Raw genomic sequence first — 13,859 nt, forward strand, 5'->3', positions numbered from 1 at the left:
TTAGAAGTTGTTGTGGTAAATACCACAATGGAGTATTTTCCTTCTAGGCACTTTATATAATTTTAAACAGCACCGAAAATTTCTAGCTCTCCTTGATCACAATCCCACTCTCTGCACAATTCAGTTGCAGTATGGTGTATTTGAGACAATTCATCCGATGTTTTTGGGTAACATTTTAAAATGCATGTTCCAAAAGGTGGTAAAGGTTGTCAGTTCTGCATTCTGTTGTTAAGTCTTTTAATTTTTGAGACAGTGCTTTACTATATTGTAGCAGCAGTTTATTTCACACCAGCAAAATGTCCAGGTGCAACTTTTATGCCAGAAAACACTATATATTAAACAGCCATTTACTAATCACAGGAATTAAGCCCTAGTGGAAGCTGAATTCCCTGCACAGATTTTCCTGAGAGCCATATAAGCTGAAAGCATGCATAAATCCTTGCCCCACGTGTGCTGTGTTCCTCATCCTGCAGGGTTTTATGCCTATGTCTTTCTGCACTGTGACTGTAAAAATGTAATAGAGCTATTCAAATTTGCAGGCTTGGTAAGTAAATGCTGGGTATGCCAAAGACATCCTGTTATCTCTTGTCAACTGTAAATATGTAGGTGGGGTTTGGGATGGTTGTTTCCTCTCCTTTCCTGTTTTTTCTTTCTTTCTAGATGACTCCTTGAGCATGCCCAGTGTGGTAAGTGAACAAGAAGCATACCTTATGGGTGCCATTGGGAGGAGGCGGTTCTCCAGCCATCTCTCCAGCATGTCTGCACCTCAGGCTGAGGTGGGCATGTTACCCAGCCAAAGGTAACAGCATGGGTTTTTCACCCTTCCCATTATAGTCACAACAGCAGAAATGGTGCAGGTATATTATGTGTGCATCAGAGTCATGGAACAGTATAATCAGTGCCAGAGTAAGTGATGCTAAATTTATTCACCCTGAAATAGTGTTGGTTCAAGGGTGCAGGGTTGAAAAAAAAGATTTTCCAGGATGATCTGTGTTGCATAAGGTCCATCAGAACAAGCTGTCATCCACAGAAACCTTCCTTTTAAACAGCTTCAGAAACCCTCAGCGCTATTATTTTCTTCTGCTACTACCGTGGAAAGAAAACACACAATTTTGGGGTTATCCACTGAGCCAGAGGACTGTCCACAGTCGGTGTAGGGAGCGGGAAGGAATCCTGAGAAGCAGGGCAGAGGCATCATGTTTGATTTACTTTGCTTTCTTCCATGTAGTCTTTGTCCTTCCTAGAACAGTAGTTATCACAGAAACTGAATGTCAAGTTCAAAGATGGTGTTTAATACTGTTTAAAACCAGAAACCTACTTGTTGATAGAAACAACTTTGAATGCCTTATTCCTGGTTCATATGGAGTAGTGAGAAAGAGACTGGAACTTGGAAAATGTACATCTTCAAAAGACACAGGGAGAAGTTGTGCATTTAAATGTTTTGGTTGTTTTTTTTCCTAAGCAAGCAATGTTTACTGTTTTATTGGTCTGCGACATTATTCCCCAAGGATATATGACAATGGATAGATTAATTTGTTTCCTTTGGACCTTTAAAGAATACATTTTACATTATCTCTTAGCCAGCCTTGTAAAAATCAGTTTCCCCCTCCTCCCCAGTCTTGCTTGGAGTTAAAGAAATAACCTTGATACATGAAGGATGTGGTGCATACCAGCAAAGGCAGAAGAAGTGATTTACAAGAGAGAAGTTACATAGATTTTATCTGGGAGTTCTCACAAAAGGGCTTACAGGAAGTCATTTGAGTTTTGAACTCAATTGATTCAGTCCCTTTGTTTCTTGAAAAATTAATATGCAAGACTGCATTTTCCTCAATCTTTCACTACCATCTTCAATGCATAAACTTCATAAGTCACAGCTGACTGACAGCAATGGTTGCTTTGTGCAATCCCAAGTCATGGGGATGCTAAGAAAAAAAGACTTTAATTGCAACAGAGCTTTGCTCTCTACTTTCTAAGCACATGGTATACCAGGAGAATTGCTTTTCATCTATGTAGGGAAAGTACAAGCTTAGAAAGCATCATGCCCTTTTTAGTTGCGGTCTCTGGGCTTTCAGACTGCCTCACAAATGTAAACTAATTAATGTTAAGTAATATTATTATTGCTTTCCTGCTGGTAACCCAGCAGACTCTTCTCTTCCTTTTATGTTTTCCTATGGGCTGAAAAGGCTGCTCCTGCCTGAATGGCTGAAGTGTAGAAAGCCATGTGATAGTGTACTTGTTTGCCAGGATCCAAGCCAGATGTTAACTTAGATTCATTGCACTACAAGACCCTGTCTTCCAGATGTTTGTCCTTAAGAGTTGTACCAGAAAGAGATAGGTTAGCCCTCCCTCAGGAAAAAGTGGCTCATGGGGAAGGGGGAAGAAAAAAGCTTTCCAGGAAGCTGGAAGTAAACAGAGCTGGAAAAAATGAAAATGCTGCAGGAAAAATGGCTTTGAAAATAGTTCCCTGCCTTCATTTCCTGTGGAAATGCATCTACCAAACTTCTCAGCTCCCCAGTTTTCTGCAGAGGTGTACAAGTCTCCCTGTAGTGTAAACTCTTTCTAAAGACTGCTCCTGTTATCAGACGTTCTTTCAGCTTCTCTGAGTCATATATGTGCTGTTGAGCGTGCAAGACCAATTAATGTTACTGTCCTTTTTTACTTTTTTTATTCCGTTGATATTTTTTCCCTTGAAAACAGAGACAAGCGCATGCTTTTTTTCATTTTCTTTCCCTAAATTCTTAATCTCCCTGCCCCTCCTGCAGTGAACCTAATGTCCTCGATGACTCCCCGAGCCTGGCCACTGAGGGCAGCCTCTCTAGGTACAGTGTTAACACTACCTGTCTGTCAGTGTGTGTGCTGGGAAACAAGCCGTTTCCAACCACCTCTGTCTCTTCCCCTCACCTTTTTGTCGCTCTTTCCATCTCTGTCTCTTGTGGCTCATTGATATTCAGGCCTGTGAGTCAAAGGTGTAGCAACCCACCTTCAGTTTTCAGCTTTGATTGCCAATAACTTTGAGGAGGCTAAGGGGAAGGGGAAAAAAAAAGGTGTAGCAAGTGAAATAGCAGTCTGGCTGGCTAGCCTCAGGATTTTCCCCTTGTTTAGCAATTGCTTGAAAGGCATGAGAAAGATTATCCACGAAGCATTAGCTGTAGCCTGTTATAAGCATTAGTCTGGAAGCTTTTATAAAACAGAGACATCTGTTTTTCCATTAAGCTCACAGTGCTGTCACCACAAAAGGCTTAATAATGATATCAAGCTGTGTTCTTTAGCATTCACTAATAAAACTAATTACGATAACTCCTCTGGAATATAGATCTCTGTGGATTCTTCACAGTAATTCTCATTACTTTTCCAAAGTGTTTCCAGTTCTCAAATGATGGCTTGGAGAGCTTGCAGGTGAACACCATTAATACATATTTAAAATTGTCATCAGTGCTGGAGTTCAGGTCTAGCTGTTCCCCGCTATCCATGAACAGGGGAGTTTGTGTGCAAACACTGCTAGGACCATGGTGTCAAATGGATCAGGAGTGAGCTTGGAAAGGAGGTGTGCACCTTTAACAGCCAGTTCAGTCATGTCAACCATCCTTTATGTCCTGCTGCTGCTGTGCTCGCACCTCTCAACCCATCCTTGCGAGGTCAGAGAGCTGTCCTTAGTTCCAAGAGCATCTATGTTTCCTTCCAGACAAACACAGTCCCTTACATTGACAACACAGGGAGTAACACACTATTTCATGACTTTATCACACCAGCTGAAGATTTGTACATGTAGAGAGGCGTTTGTGTGAATGGTTCTTATTTTGTGAGCTTGGTTTTAGATGTCAGTGGTGGCTTTTCGGGGTGGGGACTGGCTGCTTTGTCCGTTTGTTCATTCTTCTCATCTGACAAATGGCGAGTTTGTCATTGGTGTGTCACTGAGCTCATCCCATGATTCATGGTGTCCTTTGTGTGCGTGAATCCTTTGGCAGATTGGTTCCTAATCGGTGCTACTGTAGGAGTGGTGTTAGGAAAAGACATTGGCTTGTTGGCAGCAGCAGGCATTATGTTATCTGCTTTTGTAATAAAGCAAAATGCTCATCCAAGTGTGCTTTGGGGCCTAAAGAGAACAGAAGTCATTCAACCAAAGAAGTTAAGTCTCATCCCTGAAGTAGAGCTAAAACTCATTGCAGTTGAGTAGGATGATGAAGAAGGTTTGTACCTGAGTTAAAGCCATAATGACCTGACAACAGGCTACATCAGGGTTGCTTTTGAAATGTTTTGATCTTGTTAAGTGGGGGGGACTCACTCTTAAGAAGAGTGGCAAAGCTGAGGAATACGAGACAGCTAAGTCAACAGATGAGTTTCAAATGCAAGGATTTATTTTGAACCCTGAAATATAATCAGCTGTACAGTGAGTCCCTACTAATTTCTGTCACCAGTTTTCACTAGGGACCAACACACTATCCTCCACCTGGTACAGAGAATTCCTTAGGCAAAAAGGTTAACAGATGTACTTGGGAGTCAGTTCTGTTGAGGTTTATTATTCTGTTCAAGGAGTGGACACTACATCTGAAGAAGGGCCATCAGGACTTAGAAAGAAAGAAGGCAGGGAAATACTACAAATGTTTATAAAAAGGCTAGGTTACAGTTCTGTTAAGAAGAAGGGATGTTTTTAATGCATTGTTACATGTGCAAATTGGATTCCTCCTCTAAAGGACAGAAGTAATAAAGCAGATGTTGTCGGAGCTCATTGTGCTGTGGGGATGAGAGGACAGAGTTAACGTGTTTTTATATTCAGGAACATTAGTTCTGAATAAAGCAGGCTTGAGTTTTTCTTACATAACTTTGATTTTGGCTGGAACATAATGATAACAACTGTTTAGCATTGCTGTCTGAATTAAAAAGCTGATGTTTAGTCATAACTGACATAAAGAAATTAATCATATGGAGACTACACCCTTGTGGAAGATAGGAGTTTTAAATAAATTAAATAGTGACAAAAACAAACAAAAAAATGAAGTCTGTTTCCCTTTTTTCTAAAGCAATTAGACCCAGCTATGCAGAAGAGCAGGGAAGACAGGAAGGGGAGAACATTTAAGTGCTCAGAAGACAGCATGGGGTACAGGGCCGAGAAGCATGTGTCCAACACTGTGATGTGTGGTGGTTATAATCTGACAGGAGAAGATCTTTTCCCAAAGCAGAAAGATGAAGAATGAGAAGTCACTATAATGGAAATCTGTTGCACAAACACATTTCCCTTAAATGTTTGTCCTAATGCCCATCTTAGCTTAATGGTGCCCAGGAGAGGAAAACAGAGCCAATTCACATTGCCAGGGCAAGAACAGCAGACGTAACACGAACTGGGCCAGGATGTGTTTGGGAATAGAAGAGCTGGAGTTCACCTACATTTTAACCCATTCCCTGCCAACCTCTGTCCACTAACTCTCTCATTCAGATGTCTTGGGACCCAAAGTGTGTACATTCTACCATAGCAGTGTGGCAAGCATGTACATCTTTTTGTTAGAAATTAAACTCCTTGCTTCTTTGGTCTCTGTTTTGTTTTATTCTTTGTTCCTTCTTTTCTATTTTTTGGCTGCGTGGTTTCTTGTAATTTATGAGCATCACTTACCATAACTGCCAACCTGACAAAGTTTATTTTCACCCCCACTGTGTGACTGCACTAGCTATAATTTCCTGTAGTGCTGGCATCCTGCTTCCACAAAGTTGGGTTGGTTTGATCTTTTGCTTACCTGTCTCTGCCCTAGCTATGTAATGGGAGTGACATTATTGTGAAGACAAAATCCCTGACAGAGATACTCAGAGACTGACAGAGCATCTTCATGTTGGGTAGGAAAAACTTCTGTTTTTCCAAATAAATCTGGCTTATGTAGTGCAGAATAACTCTTCTTGTCAATCACATTGCCACAGGAGGGAAATGTACTATCAGCTGAAATGGCATCTGATTCAGTGTTCCTTCCCTGGGTCCCATGGGCTGCCAGAAAAACAGTATACTCCTGGTCAGGTCTGGTAAATAAGGAGAGACAGAAAGGAGGGAGGCAGGGCTACACAGAACCAACAGGCTGCCTGCCACACTCATCTTCACAGAAACAAGATCAGTAGTGCTGTTCCTTCATGTGAAAAGAAACCCTCACAAACCCTCATGAAGTGAAAGGCTGTATTGAAAAATTCAGTCACTCATCTGAAATTTGTCGTGATTACAAGTCTCTCCCTCTTCCCTTCTTTGAAATGTGGGGCTAGAAGGCAAAAACACAGCCACAGGAGCACTGTGCTGTGTGTAGGCAGCTCTGCTAAACTCAGCTGCTCTCGGGCCCACCATTTGCCTGAAGCACATACCTGCAATTTCAGCTCATAAGATCATCCCAAATTATACCAATTTGTTTAATGATTCAGTACTGGAAATAAAACATCCACCCGCTTCACTAAACTCATTTTACTTATAAGCCAGGCTGAAAATCCCAGACTTACAGCAGGAAGACAAAACCCAGCCTTTCTTTTGCTCACCTATTGTTTGTCTTCCATGTACAGATTACTCCATGGAAATATTTTTTTTCCTCATGTATAGCCTCTGTGCCCTCATGCAGTCTGTGTACTCCCCTTATCTCATGACTTTTCAAAGTGTTTTCATGATGCATGTAAAATGAGCTTGTTTCACCGCTATAAACAGTGTTTTGAACTGAATATAATCGTAGTCTTTCTGCCACAGACATTGATGTCTCCTCATACATAGAACTAAGAGCTGCTATTCCTTCATCAGAAATTGTAATGGTTTTCTCAAAAGCTAGTCCAATAGAATTTTTTTTTTTTCCCAACACCTTCTCCAGCTAATTCCTACTTAATTCACATATTGGTAACAACACTAAAATCTTCTTAAAATTCAGAGGGATTATTTAAATAGTCTTTGAGACAGAAGACTATGAAAATTCTACAAGCTGTAATTCAGGTAGTCTGGATCACAAATCTAAGGGCAAATTTAAGCAGTCTCTTTGCTTTAGTGAGGAATGGTGTGTTGCTTCTGGACCTACCAGTCATCTGTGCTGCAGTCAGTGTCTGTGTCAAGAACACAGTCCTGCTAACAGGAAGAAACTTTGGGGACTCTGCTTATTCATAACCAGATTTGCATGATATTTAGGATGCTCTGTATATAAATCATGTCAATACCCTACGTAAAAGCTGGAAAATATGTTCCAGAGACTGGTGATCTCATCTGGAAGCACTGTCTGAGGGAAAAAGGACTCAAATATATCTTGTTTGTTCTGGCTTTGAGTTTACAGAAGCTTTTCCTTTTTTTTTTTTTTCCCTAAGCCACCACAGCTGTGGTGAGGTTGCCAAGGGCATGCCGAGGATTATTAGGCTGTGGCCAGACAATCAGAAAAGAAACAGCTTCAGGGGCTTAAGATGTCTCTCCTTGAAGCTGCCCATGTTGTCCCCATCAAAGCTGGTAGAAACACATGAATACGGTTTAGTGCAAAGTCTGGCTTCAGTTTAAACTGATAAGGGAAGAAGGAATAGAACTTTCAGATCAGGTAACTGGACTTTGACCTGAAGCAGGCCAGGAAGCTCTCATGTTCTGTTCCACCAGACCTTCTAAGGGCAATAACTTCTGACAAAGCAAAGAGTGAGTTGTTCAGAAGACAGAACTTTTTAAGCTTCTTCCATGTCTTGTCTGACCATGTCCTTAGGTTTGTTTTCTTCCTCCTCTCCTGTAAGGTCAGGCAATAAACCTTAACTCTGTTGATAGTACTGATCTCCAGGGAGATCTAAGGAAAACATCTGGAGAAAAGAATGTTGTTTCCCTTTAGATTAATGCAGACCAAAGGCAAAATGGATTGTAATGCTGCATCTTCAACAACACATACCAGAGAGAGCTGGGAGTTGCTTAAATAGGATGTGTGGCTCAGTGAATTCCAGTCTGTCCCAAATAATCAGCTGCCTGATTTAAAAGTCCGTCTTAAATGTTAGCTGCGATTGTAACCATGTGTCTCTCAGACATAGTTCCTTGAGCTAAAATGCTTTGTGACTACTGTCTGCTAAATGACCAATTTTTAGCTGCTTAGAGGAATACAGTACTTTGATAAAAATGGGGGGAGGACGGTCTTTTTATGTTAAGCAGACTAAAAGGTCAGTTGAATCGTAGAATGAGATGGTATGTAGCCAAGTATGTTTTATTGCTAAAGATTCTTTTGCTGCAGAGTTTCAGATATTTTGTGCCAAGATATTAAAAACTAAAAAGCTGTGTTTCTCTCTCTAGATATATATTTAATTTATGTTTACTTGTCTCTTTTGTTTGTTAGCCACAAAAAGACTAAAGGCTGCAAGTGTTGAGTGTGGGGCCTTGTTTACATAACTCATGCATCCATTATGTGAACAGATCCTTTGTCACTTTGTGTTTGTTTTTTGTTTGTTGACTTAAATTGCAATTAAAACCAGGTGACAAAATTGTGATGAAGCTGTGGAGTCTACTGGGGAGGAAAAATAATAGCTTTTACACCATTGTCCTTGAAAAAGGAAAAGTAACCAATAAGGCTTGTGAGCTAGGAAACTGATATTCTTGCCTTTATTAATGTGGCAAAGGATGCAGAGAAGTGAGTGTTGTTCAGTGGGATGCATCAATCAATGACTGAAAACTGAAATCTGCAGTTCTTTATATCTGGATGCTACCTGTGCGTGGCCAAGTCCTGAATGCCATGACTCCACCTCCCACCCTTTCCTGAGCTCCAGAAGCCACAACCCAACAGACACGTCCCCCATCCTTCAAAGAGAGTATTGCTCTTTGAAGTGACTGTGCCATTAGTGGTCGGTTTATTTATTTATGTATTTATTTTAGTCACAATTACCAGGACACCTACTAGTTACACAGGGTGCTTTCTGTGCTTGGCCTAACGCTGTCAATATCTAACAGGGTGGCAAGCGTGCAGAGTGAGCCAGGACAGCAGAACCTCCTTCTGCAGCAGCCCCTGGGGCGGAAGAGAGGCCTACGGCAGGTGAGAACATGGGGACTGAGCAAACCTTCTCTCTTTTTTTTTTTTTTTAATTAAATGATCTACCTTACATTCAGCGCTGACACTGAGAGGGTACAAAATGCAGAAATTCATAGGAAGGAGATGTCTGAGCCATGCAAACCTTAAAACATGAACCTGCTAAAAGTAGGGTAAATGGACAACTGGAGGAATAGACAGTGCTCTCCTCACAGAGAAGCTGTGTAATATGTGAATGTACATCAGCCTAACTCTTTCTTGCAACATTTAGCTTAGACGACCACTGCTGTCCCGCCAGAAAACCCAGACTGAACCTCGAAGCCGTCACGGAGCTCGACTTTCAACCACGCGGCGGAGCATCCAGCCAAAGCCAAAACCCAGCGGTAGGGGAGTGTTGCATCTCCAGAAACAGCACTTTGTATTTGAAACTACCAGCTATTATGTTGTTGTTTTAGCCTAAAGGAAAACTCATGCTGGTGTCAGTAGCCTATATTAAAGTGAAATCCCAGCAGCTTTTTCTTTTTTCCCAGTAAGTGGATATCCTATCAAAAAATGACCCCCTTAAACACACTGATAGTTTCTCAAAAGGTTTTCAAAGTGAAACGGGACATGCTCAGTGAACAGAGTGTTTCTTAGAGGTATGGAGAATCTAGGGGACAGATGTTCTCTATTCAAGATGCCTTGTCCAAAATCTCCAGGTGTTTTTGAAGCTGCTATTAAGAGTAGCAGAAAGAAGGAAATTCCCCATCATTTGTAAGCTTAGCCGTGCAGAGCTTCAAGTGTTGTATCTATCAAAGTGAACACTAGACTGCTCTAGTCCATGCTGAATGTTTCCAGGAGTAAGCACTGCCAAGGAAAGCAGATAGCTGTGTTCTGTACCATCTGAAGTCAGCAGTGAACTTTGGAGAAAGCACCTGGAAGAGCAAAAGTTGCCAGCAAACTTCCTGGGGTTCTAACCACTCAGGACTCTGCTGGGGCAACAGCACTGCTGGAGATGTTTCAAACAACAGAAGTAAGAGCAGGAGCAAGAGTATCAGTTTTAAGTCTTAAGTTTTAGTCTAGCTATCTTCACCCTGTGCTTTTCCGTTATTCCCAGATAGTGAACTCAGTCTGCAGGAATGGGGGCAAGCAGCTGCCCTCTTTCTTTTCTCAGATTTCCTGTAAAACCTTAGGCAATTCCCTTATATAATTGCCTCTGAGTTTTCCTTCCATAGTTGAGGTCAGAAATGCCTAACTCAAATGGGAATTAAATTCCATATATTCTTCTAGGAGGGAATGATGGTATGGGTGGCATATATCCCACCAAGCCATGCCAAAGACAGGCTGGTTGACTGGTCTCCAGGAGGTCCCTGACTCTTGCTGTGGCTTTAGAGGAAGCGTAGAGTAAAAGGTGTTTGGATTAGACTCCACTTAGCTTATAAAAATGGCATTAATTGCAAATCCTGTCTTAGTTGTAAAAACTCCAGGGATTCTCACTCTTCTTTTCTTGTTGTGTTTTTCTTCTCAAATTGTCACATTTTACAATTTTTATGGGCTTTTACCTTCCAGCAGAGCAGAAGCGGTCAGTGACTTTCACTGAAGCCCAGCCTGAGGCACCAGCAGCCCCCCTGGGAGATCCCCCAGCTCCAGTAGCCCAGCAGCAGGGCTGCAGCCACAGCAGCCCCCAGGCCAAGCAGGAACCACCAAGTAAACCTGTGCTGACTTCCTCACCTGCCATTGTTGTAGCTGATCTCCACAGCCAGACCACTGCCCAGGTAATGTGACTGGTGTATCATGTGTGTTTGTCCACTGCTTCAGTAAAGCTGCAGGGAAGATGTGTAGGGAAACACCTGATGCACCACTGCACTGTGACAAAAGCTGGCAGGTGAGTGAAGACAGCAAACTCCTCTTTGTCTGTTCTCTAGGCTGAGTTTGCTGTCCAACCCCCTACTTTTGTAAACCACTTCTAGATCTAGGCAAAGATTCTTGATTTGCAAATGTATTTCCTACATCTTCCCTTTCCATCTCCCCATCACATACAGCAGTCCTTCTGGACCTGCTCACCCGTGCATGTTTCCATCAACAGTTTTTACAGCTTGCTCTCTGAGAAATAAGTCCTTAAGGAACGGCTCCTTCAAAACCACAGGACTGTCTTAGCAAAAGCATCACATTTCAAAAGAAACTGCTTGTCCAACATTTGTCTGTGTTGGACAGGACTGAGGACAATGCATGGACAATCACAGTCATCCCTTCAACACATCTGTGACATTGAGACCACTTTTACAGGCTCAGACCCTTACTGTCTCTTGGGGATTGTGTCCTTTGCCATAAACAAATGAAAAGCACTTAAAAGTAATGAGGAAATGTTAATGGCTGAAATCAGATAACCTTTCTGCTCATTGCTACAAATTTGATTCACCAGCAAAAATATATTGTTGTTAGGGCAGAATTTTAGGGATTTATAATCTGCAGGTGCCCTGGTCCTTTACGGTAAAAAGTGTTTCAGAATGAGAAAATACTTAATAGATGTTCCCATGCTTTCTGCTTCCCTCTCCCTCCCACTTTTTCTGAGCCTGACCACTGGCTACCCTTAATTGCAGAGTGAGGCACTTCCTGCTGAGGATAAGGAAGAAGAGCAGGGTTTGGAGTCCCAGCCAACAACAGCACAAGGCACCCCACCCACCCAGCTCTCTGACACTGAGGACTACGCTGGCCTCGAGACCACCAGCTTGCTGCAGCACGGGGACACAGTCCTTCACATCAGTGAGGACAACGGCATGGAGAACCCCTTGCTGGCCACCCACTTCAGCTTCACGCACGTGGAGCTCGGGGAGACTGATGTTGATCTGGATGAATCTCATGTCTAACCCCCAGGGAAGTGCAGTAGTGGGAGAAGGAAGAGAAAGTCTGCCTTCTCCTTGGAGTTCCCTGATAGCTAGTAACTAATTAAAACAAGAGCACTTTATTATCCAAAAGCAGAAAATAGCTAACAGCCGCTTGCTATAGACTGGCCAATTTCTGTTTGTGAAACACATTTCAGTTCAGGGCAAGATAGCAGGAACAGAGAATTTGTACAAAATTCTCAGGGCAGGGATGTGTGTGGGTAAATATGTGGTCCATAAGCCCTTGATCTGGCAGCCATGTACCGTGACCAGCAGCCTGGCTGGGTAAGCAGGCTGTTGTACTGTGTGAGACAGAGAAGTCTCTCTGGAGATTGTGCCTGAGATTTATTTTTGTAGCATTTTTGAGAGGAGGGCTAGAGCAGCTGAATCCAAGGCTCTTACACTTTGGTACTGACAATGAAAACACTGACAAAAAGTACCAATCTAAAGCTTGATTTTTCACAAGCCCGCAACCGTAGTTTCTAACTTGCAGAGCAATGATAAGCACCATAGAGCAATTATACTTCTCTTTTTTTTTTTTTTCTTTCTTTTTTTTTTTTTTTTTGTCACTGCAGACTTGAGTTTACTTTTGTCTGTTGGTTTCATTCCACTCCGTAAGATACTGCCCTTGTGCTACAAAAATATTTGCTCTGTAAAACTAAATACAGTACATACCGTAAGAAGGAATGCACGTGCTGTGCACAGACATAGATGGGCAGGGGGTGAGTGGTCTGCAGATGGTATAAACAGCCCACGCTGTCCTGCTTAAATCTACTGAGTAATTTCATCTCCACAGCTTAAAAAGACCCAAGAAACCGCATCTGGAATGCATGGCCCTCCCAGCACCTAGCAACTGCTTCACTGATGCTGTCATATGTACTTAGATATAGAGATTTAAAGCAAATATTTATATATGGTATTTTCATGTTCCTAAATATATAAAAGTATAAATATGTATGTACATTGTAAACAAAAGATGGATATTGCAGGGCAGAAAGTTGACGAAATAATCTATTTTTGGCATGTCGAGATGGTATTTAAAAAGGTTCAATTTAATGTAGGTAATGTTCATGGCTGAAAGTATTAGATATATAAATGTAACATTTATATGTGGGTGGAGATCCCTGTGGGGGGATCAGCTGAAGTCCCAGCTAAGTTATGGGCTATGCTGCAGCACCATGGAATTACACTGAACTGTGAATTTAGCCATTAGCTGCCTATGGGCAAACTGCACAACAGCTGTGAAACCAACCATGAAATCATAAGCAACGCCCAAAGTTACCCTGTGCTTTGGGAATCATATCCTGCCTTTTTCAGCTTACGTCAGAAGAACTAAAGTTTATAATCATGGCATTACTGAGCAGAGGAAAATGGTTTAGATCATCCTGGGAGCCTGTAAAATGTGGTAATTACCGGTTTGGTCCTGAGGGCTTGTCATTTGGATGCAGGCATCATGATACAGGCTCTCTGGGAAGACGGAACGATATCCTCCTCTCCGTCTCCGAAGAAAGGACTCGCATCTCTCCTCAACAGCTCCCAAGTAGCTGTGTAAAATACTGCCATGCCAACGACGGCCCTGCTGCCATAGTGCAGCATGCAGCCTGTAATGTGGCGTGGAAAATTAACCATACAGGTTTCAGCCTGCTGAAACCTATGGAGCCTTCGGGCTGTGCTGCCTGGTGATTGCCAAATGCTCAAGTGTGACAGGAGCTGTGCACACCCGTCTGGGGAGGGCACTCACGCAGGTTAAACCTCTGAGGACAGCAAAAGTCATCCTTCTTCAGGCTCACTCATAGGTGCTGAGCATGTCTGCTTCCACTGCTCTGGTGGGAGATGGAGACTCAGCACCTCTTGGGAAAAGCAGGGATGAAAAGGCAACTATTTTTGTAGTGTACTGCCTGTATCACCATATAAATAGAGGTGTTGCACCGGTGCAACTTTAAAGTCTGGAGGGTTTTCTGAGAGAGATGGTGAGGTGAAAATGGCAGAGTCTCACATTTGCTGCTCAGAGGGTGTCCTGAATGAC

The 13,859-nt window shown here is 42.4% G+C and overlaps 1 protein-coding gene across 5 annotated transcripts in view; it reads left to right on the plus strand.

Annotated features, from left to right (window-relative positions):
- The window catches only part of UNC80 (unc-80 homolog, NALCN channel complex subunit), a 133,689-nt gene extending 121,871 nt beyond the window's left edge, over positions 1 to 11,818 (plus strand). For 4 of the 5 annotated variants that reach the window (XM_051623948.1, XM_051623951.1, XM_051623949.1 and 1 more), the window contains 6 exons: positions 661 to 799; positions 2,763 to 2,819; positions 8,897 to 8,978; positions 9,244 to 9,355; positions 10,521 to 10,726; positions 11,552 to 11,818. In XM_051623948.1, the coding sequence (XP_051479908.1) occupies positions 661 to 799; positions 2,763 to 2,819; positions 8,897 to 8,978; positions 9,244 to 9,355; positions 10,521 to 10,726; positions 11,552 to 11,818 (863 nt within the window). The remainder of the gene's footprint in view (positions 1 to 660; positions 800 to 2,762; positions 2,820 to 8,896; positions 8,979 to 9,243; positions 9,356 to 10,520; positions 10,727 to 11,551) is intronic. The other variant, XM_051623953.1, reaches the window with a different exon arrangement.
- Positions 11,819 to 13,859: the final 2,041 nt, after the last annotated feature.

This window comes from Apus apus, chromosome 6 (assembly GCF_020740795.1).
Source record: "Apus apus isolate bApuApu2 chromosome 6, bApuApu2.pri.cur, whole genome shotgun sequence".
Taxonomy (NCBI): domain Eukaryota; kingdom Metazoa; phylum Chordata; class Aves; order Apodiformes; family Apodidae; genus Apus; species Apus apus.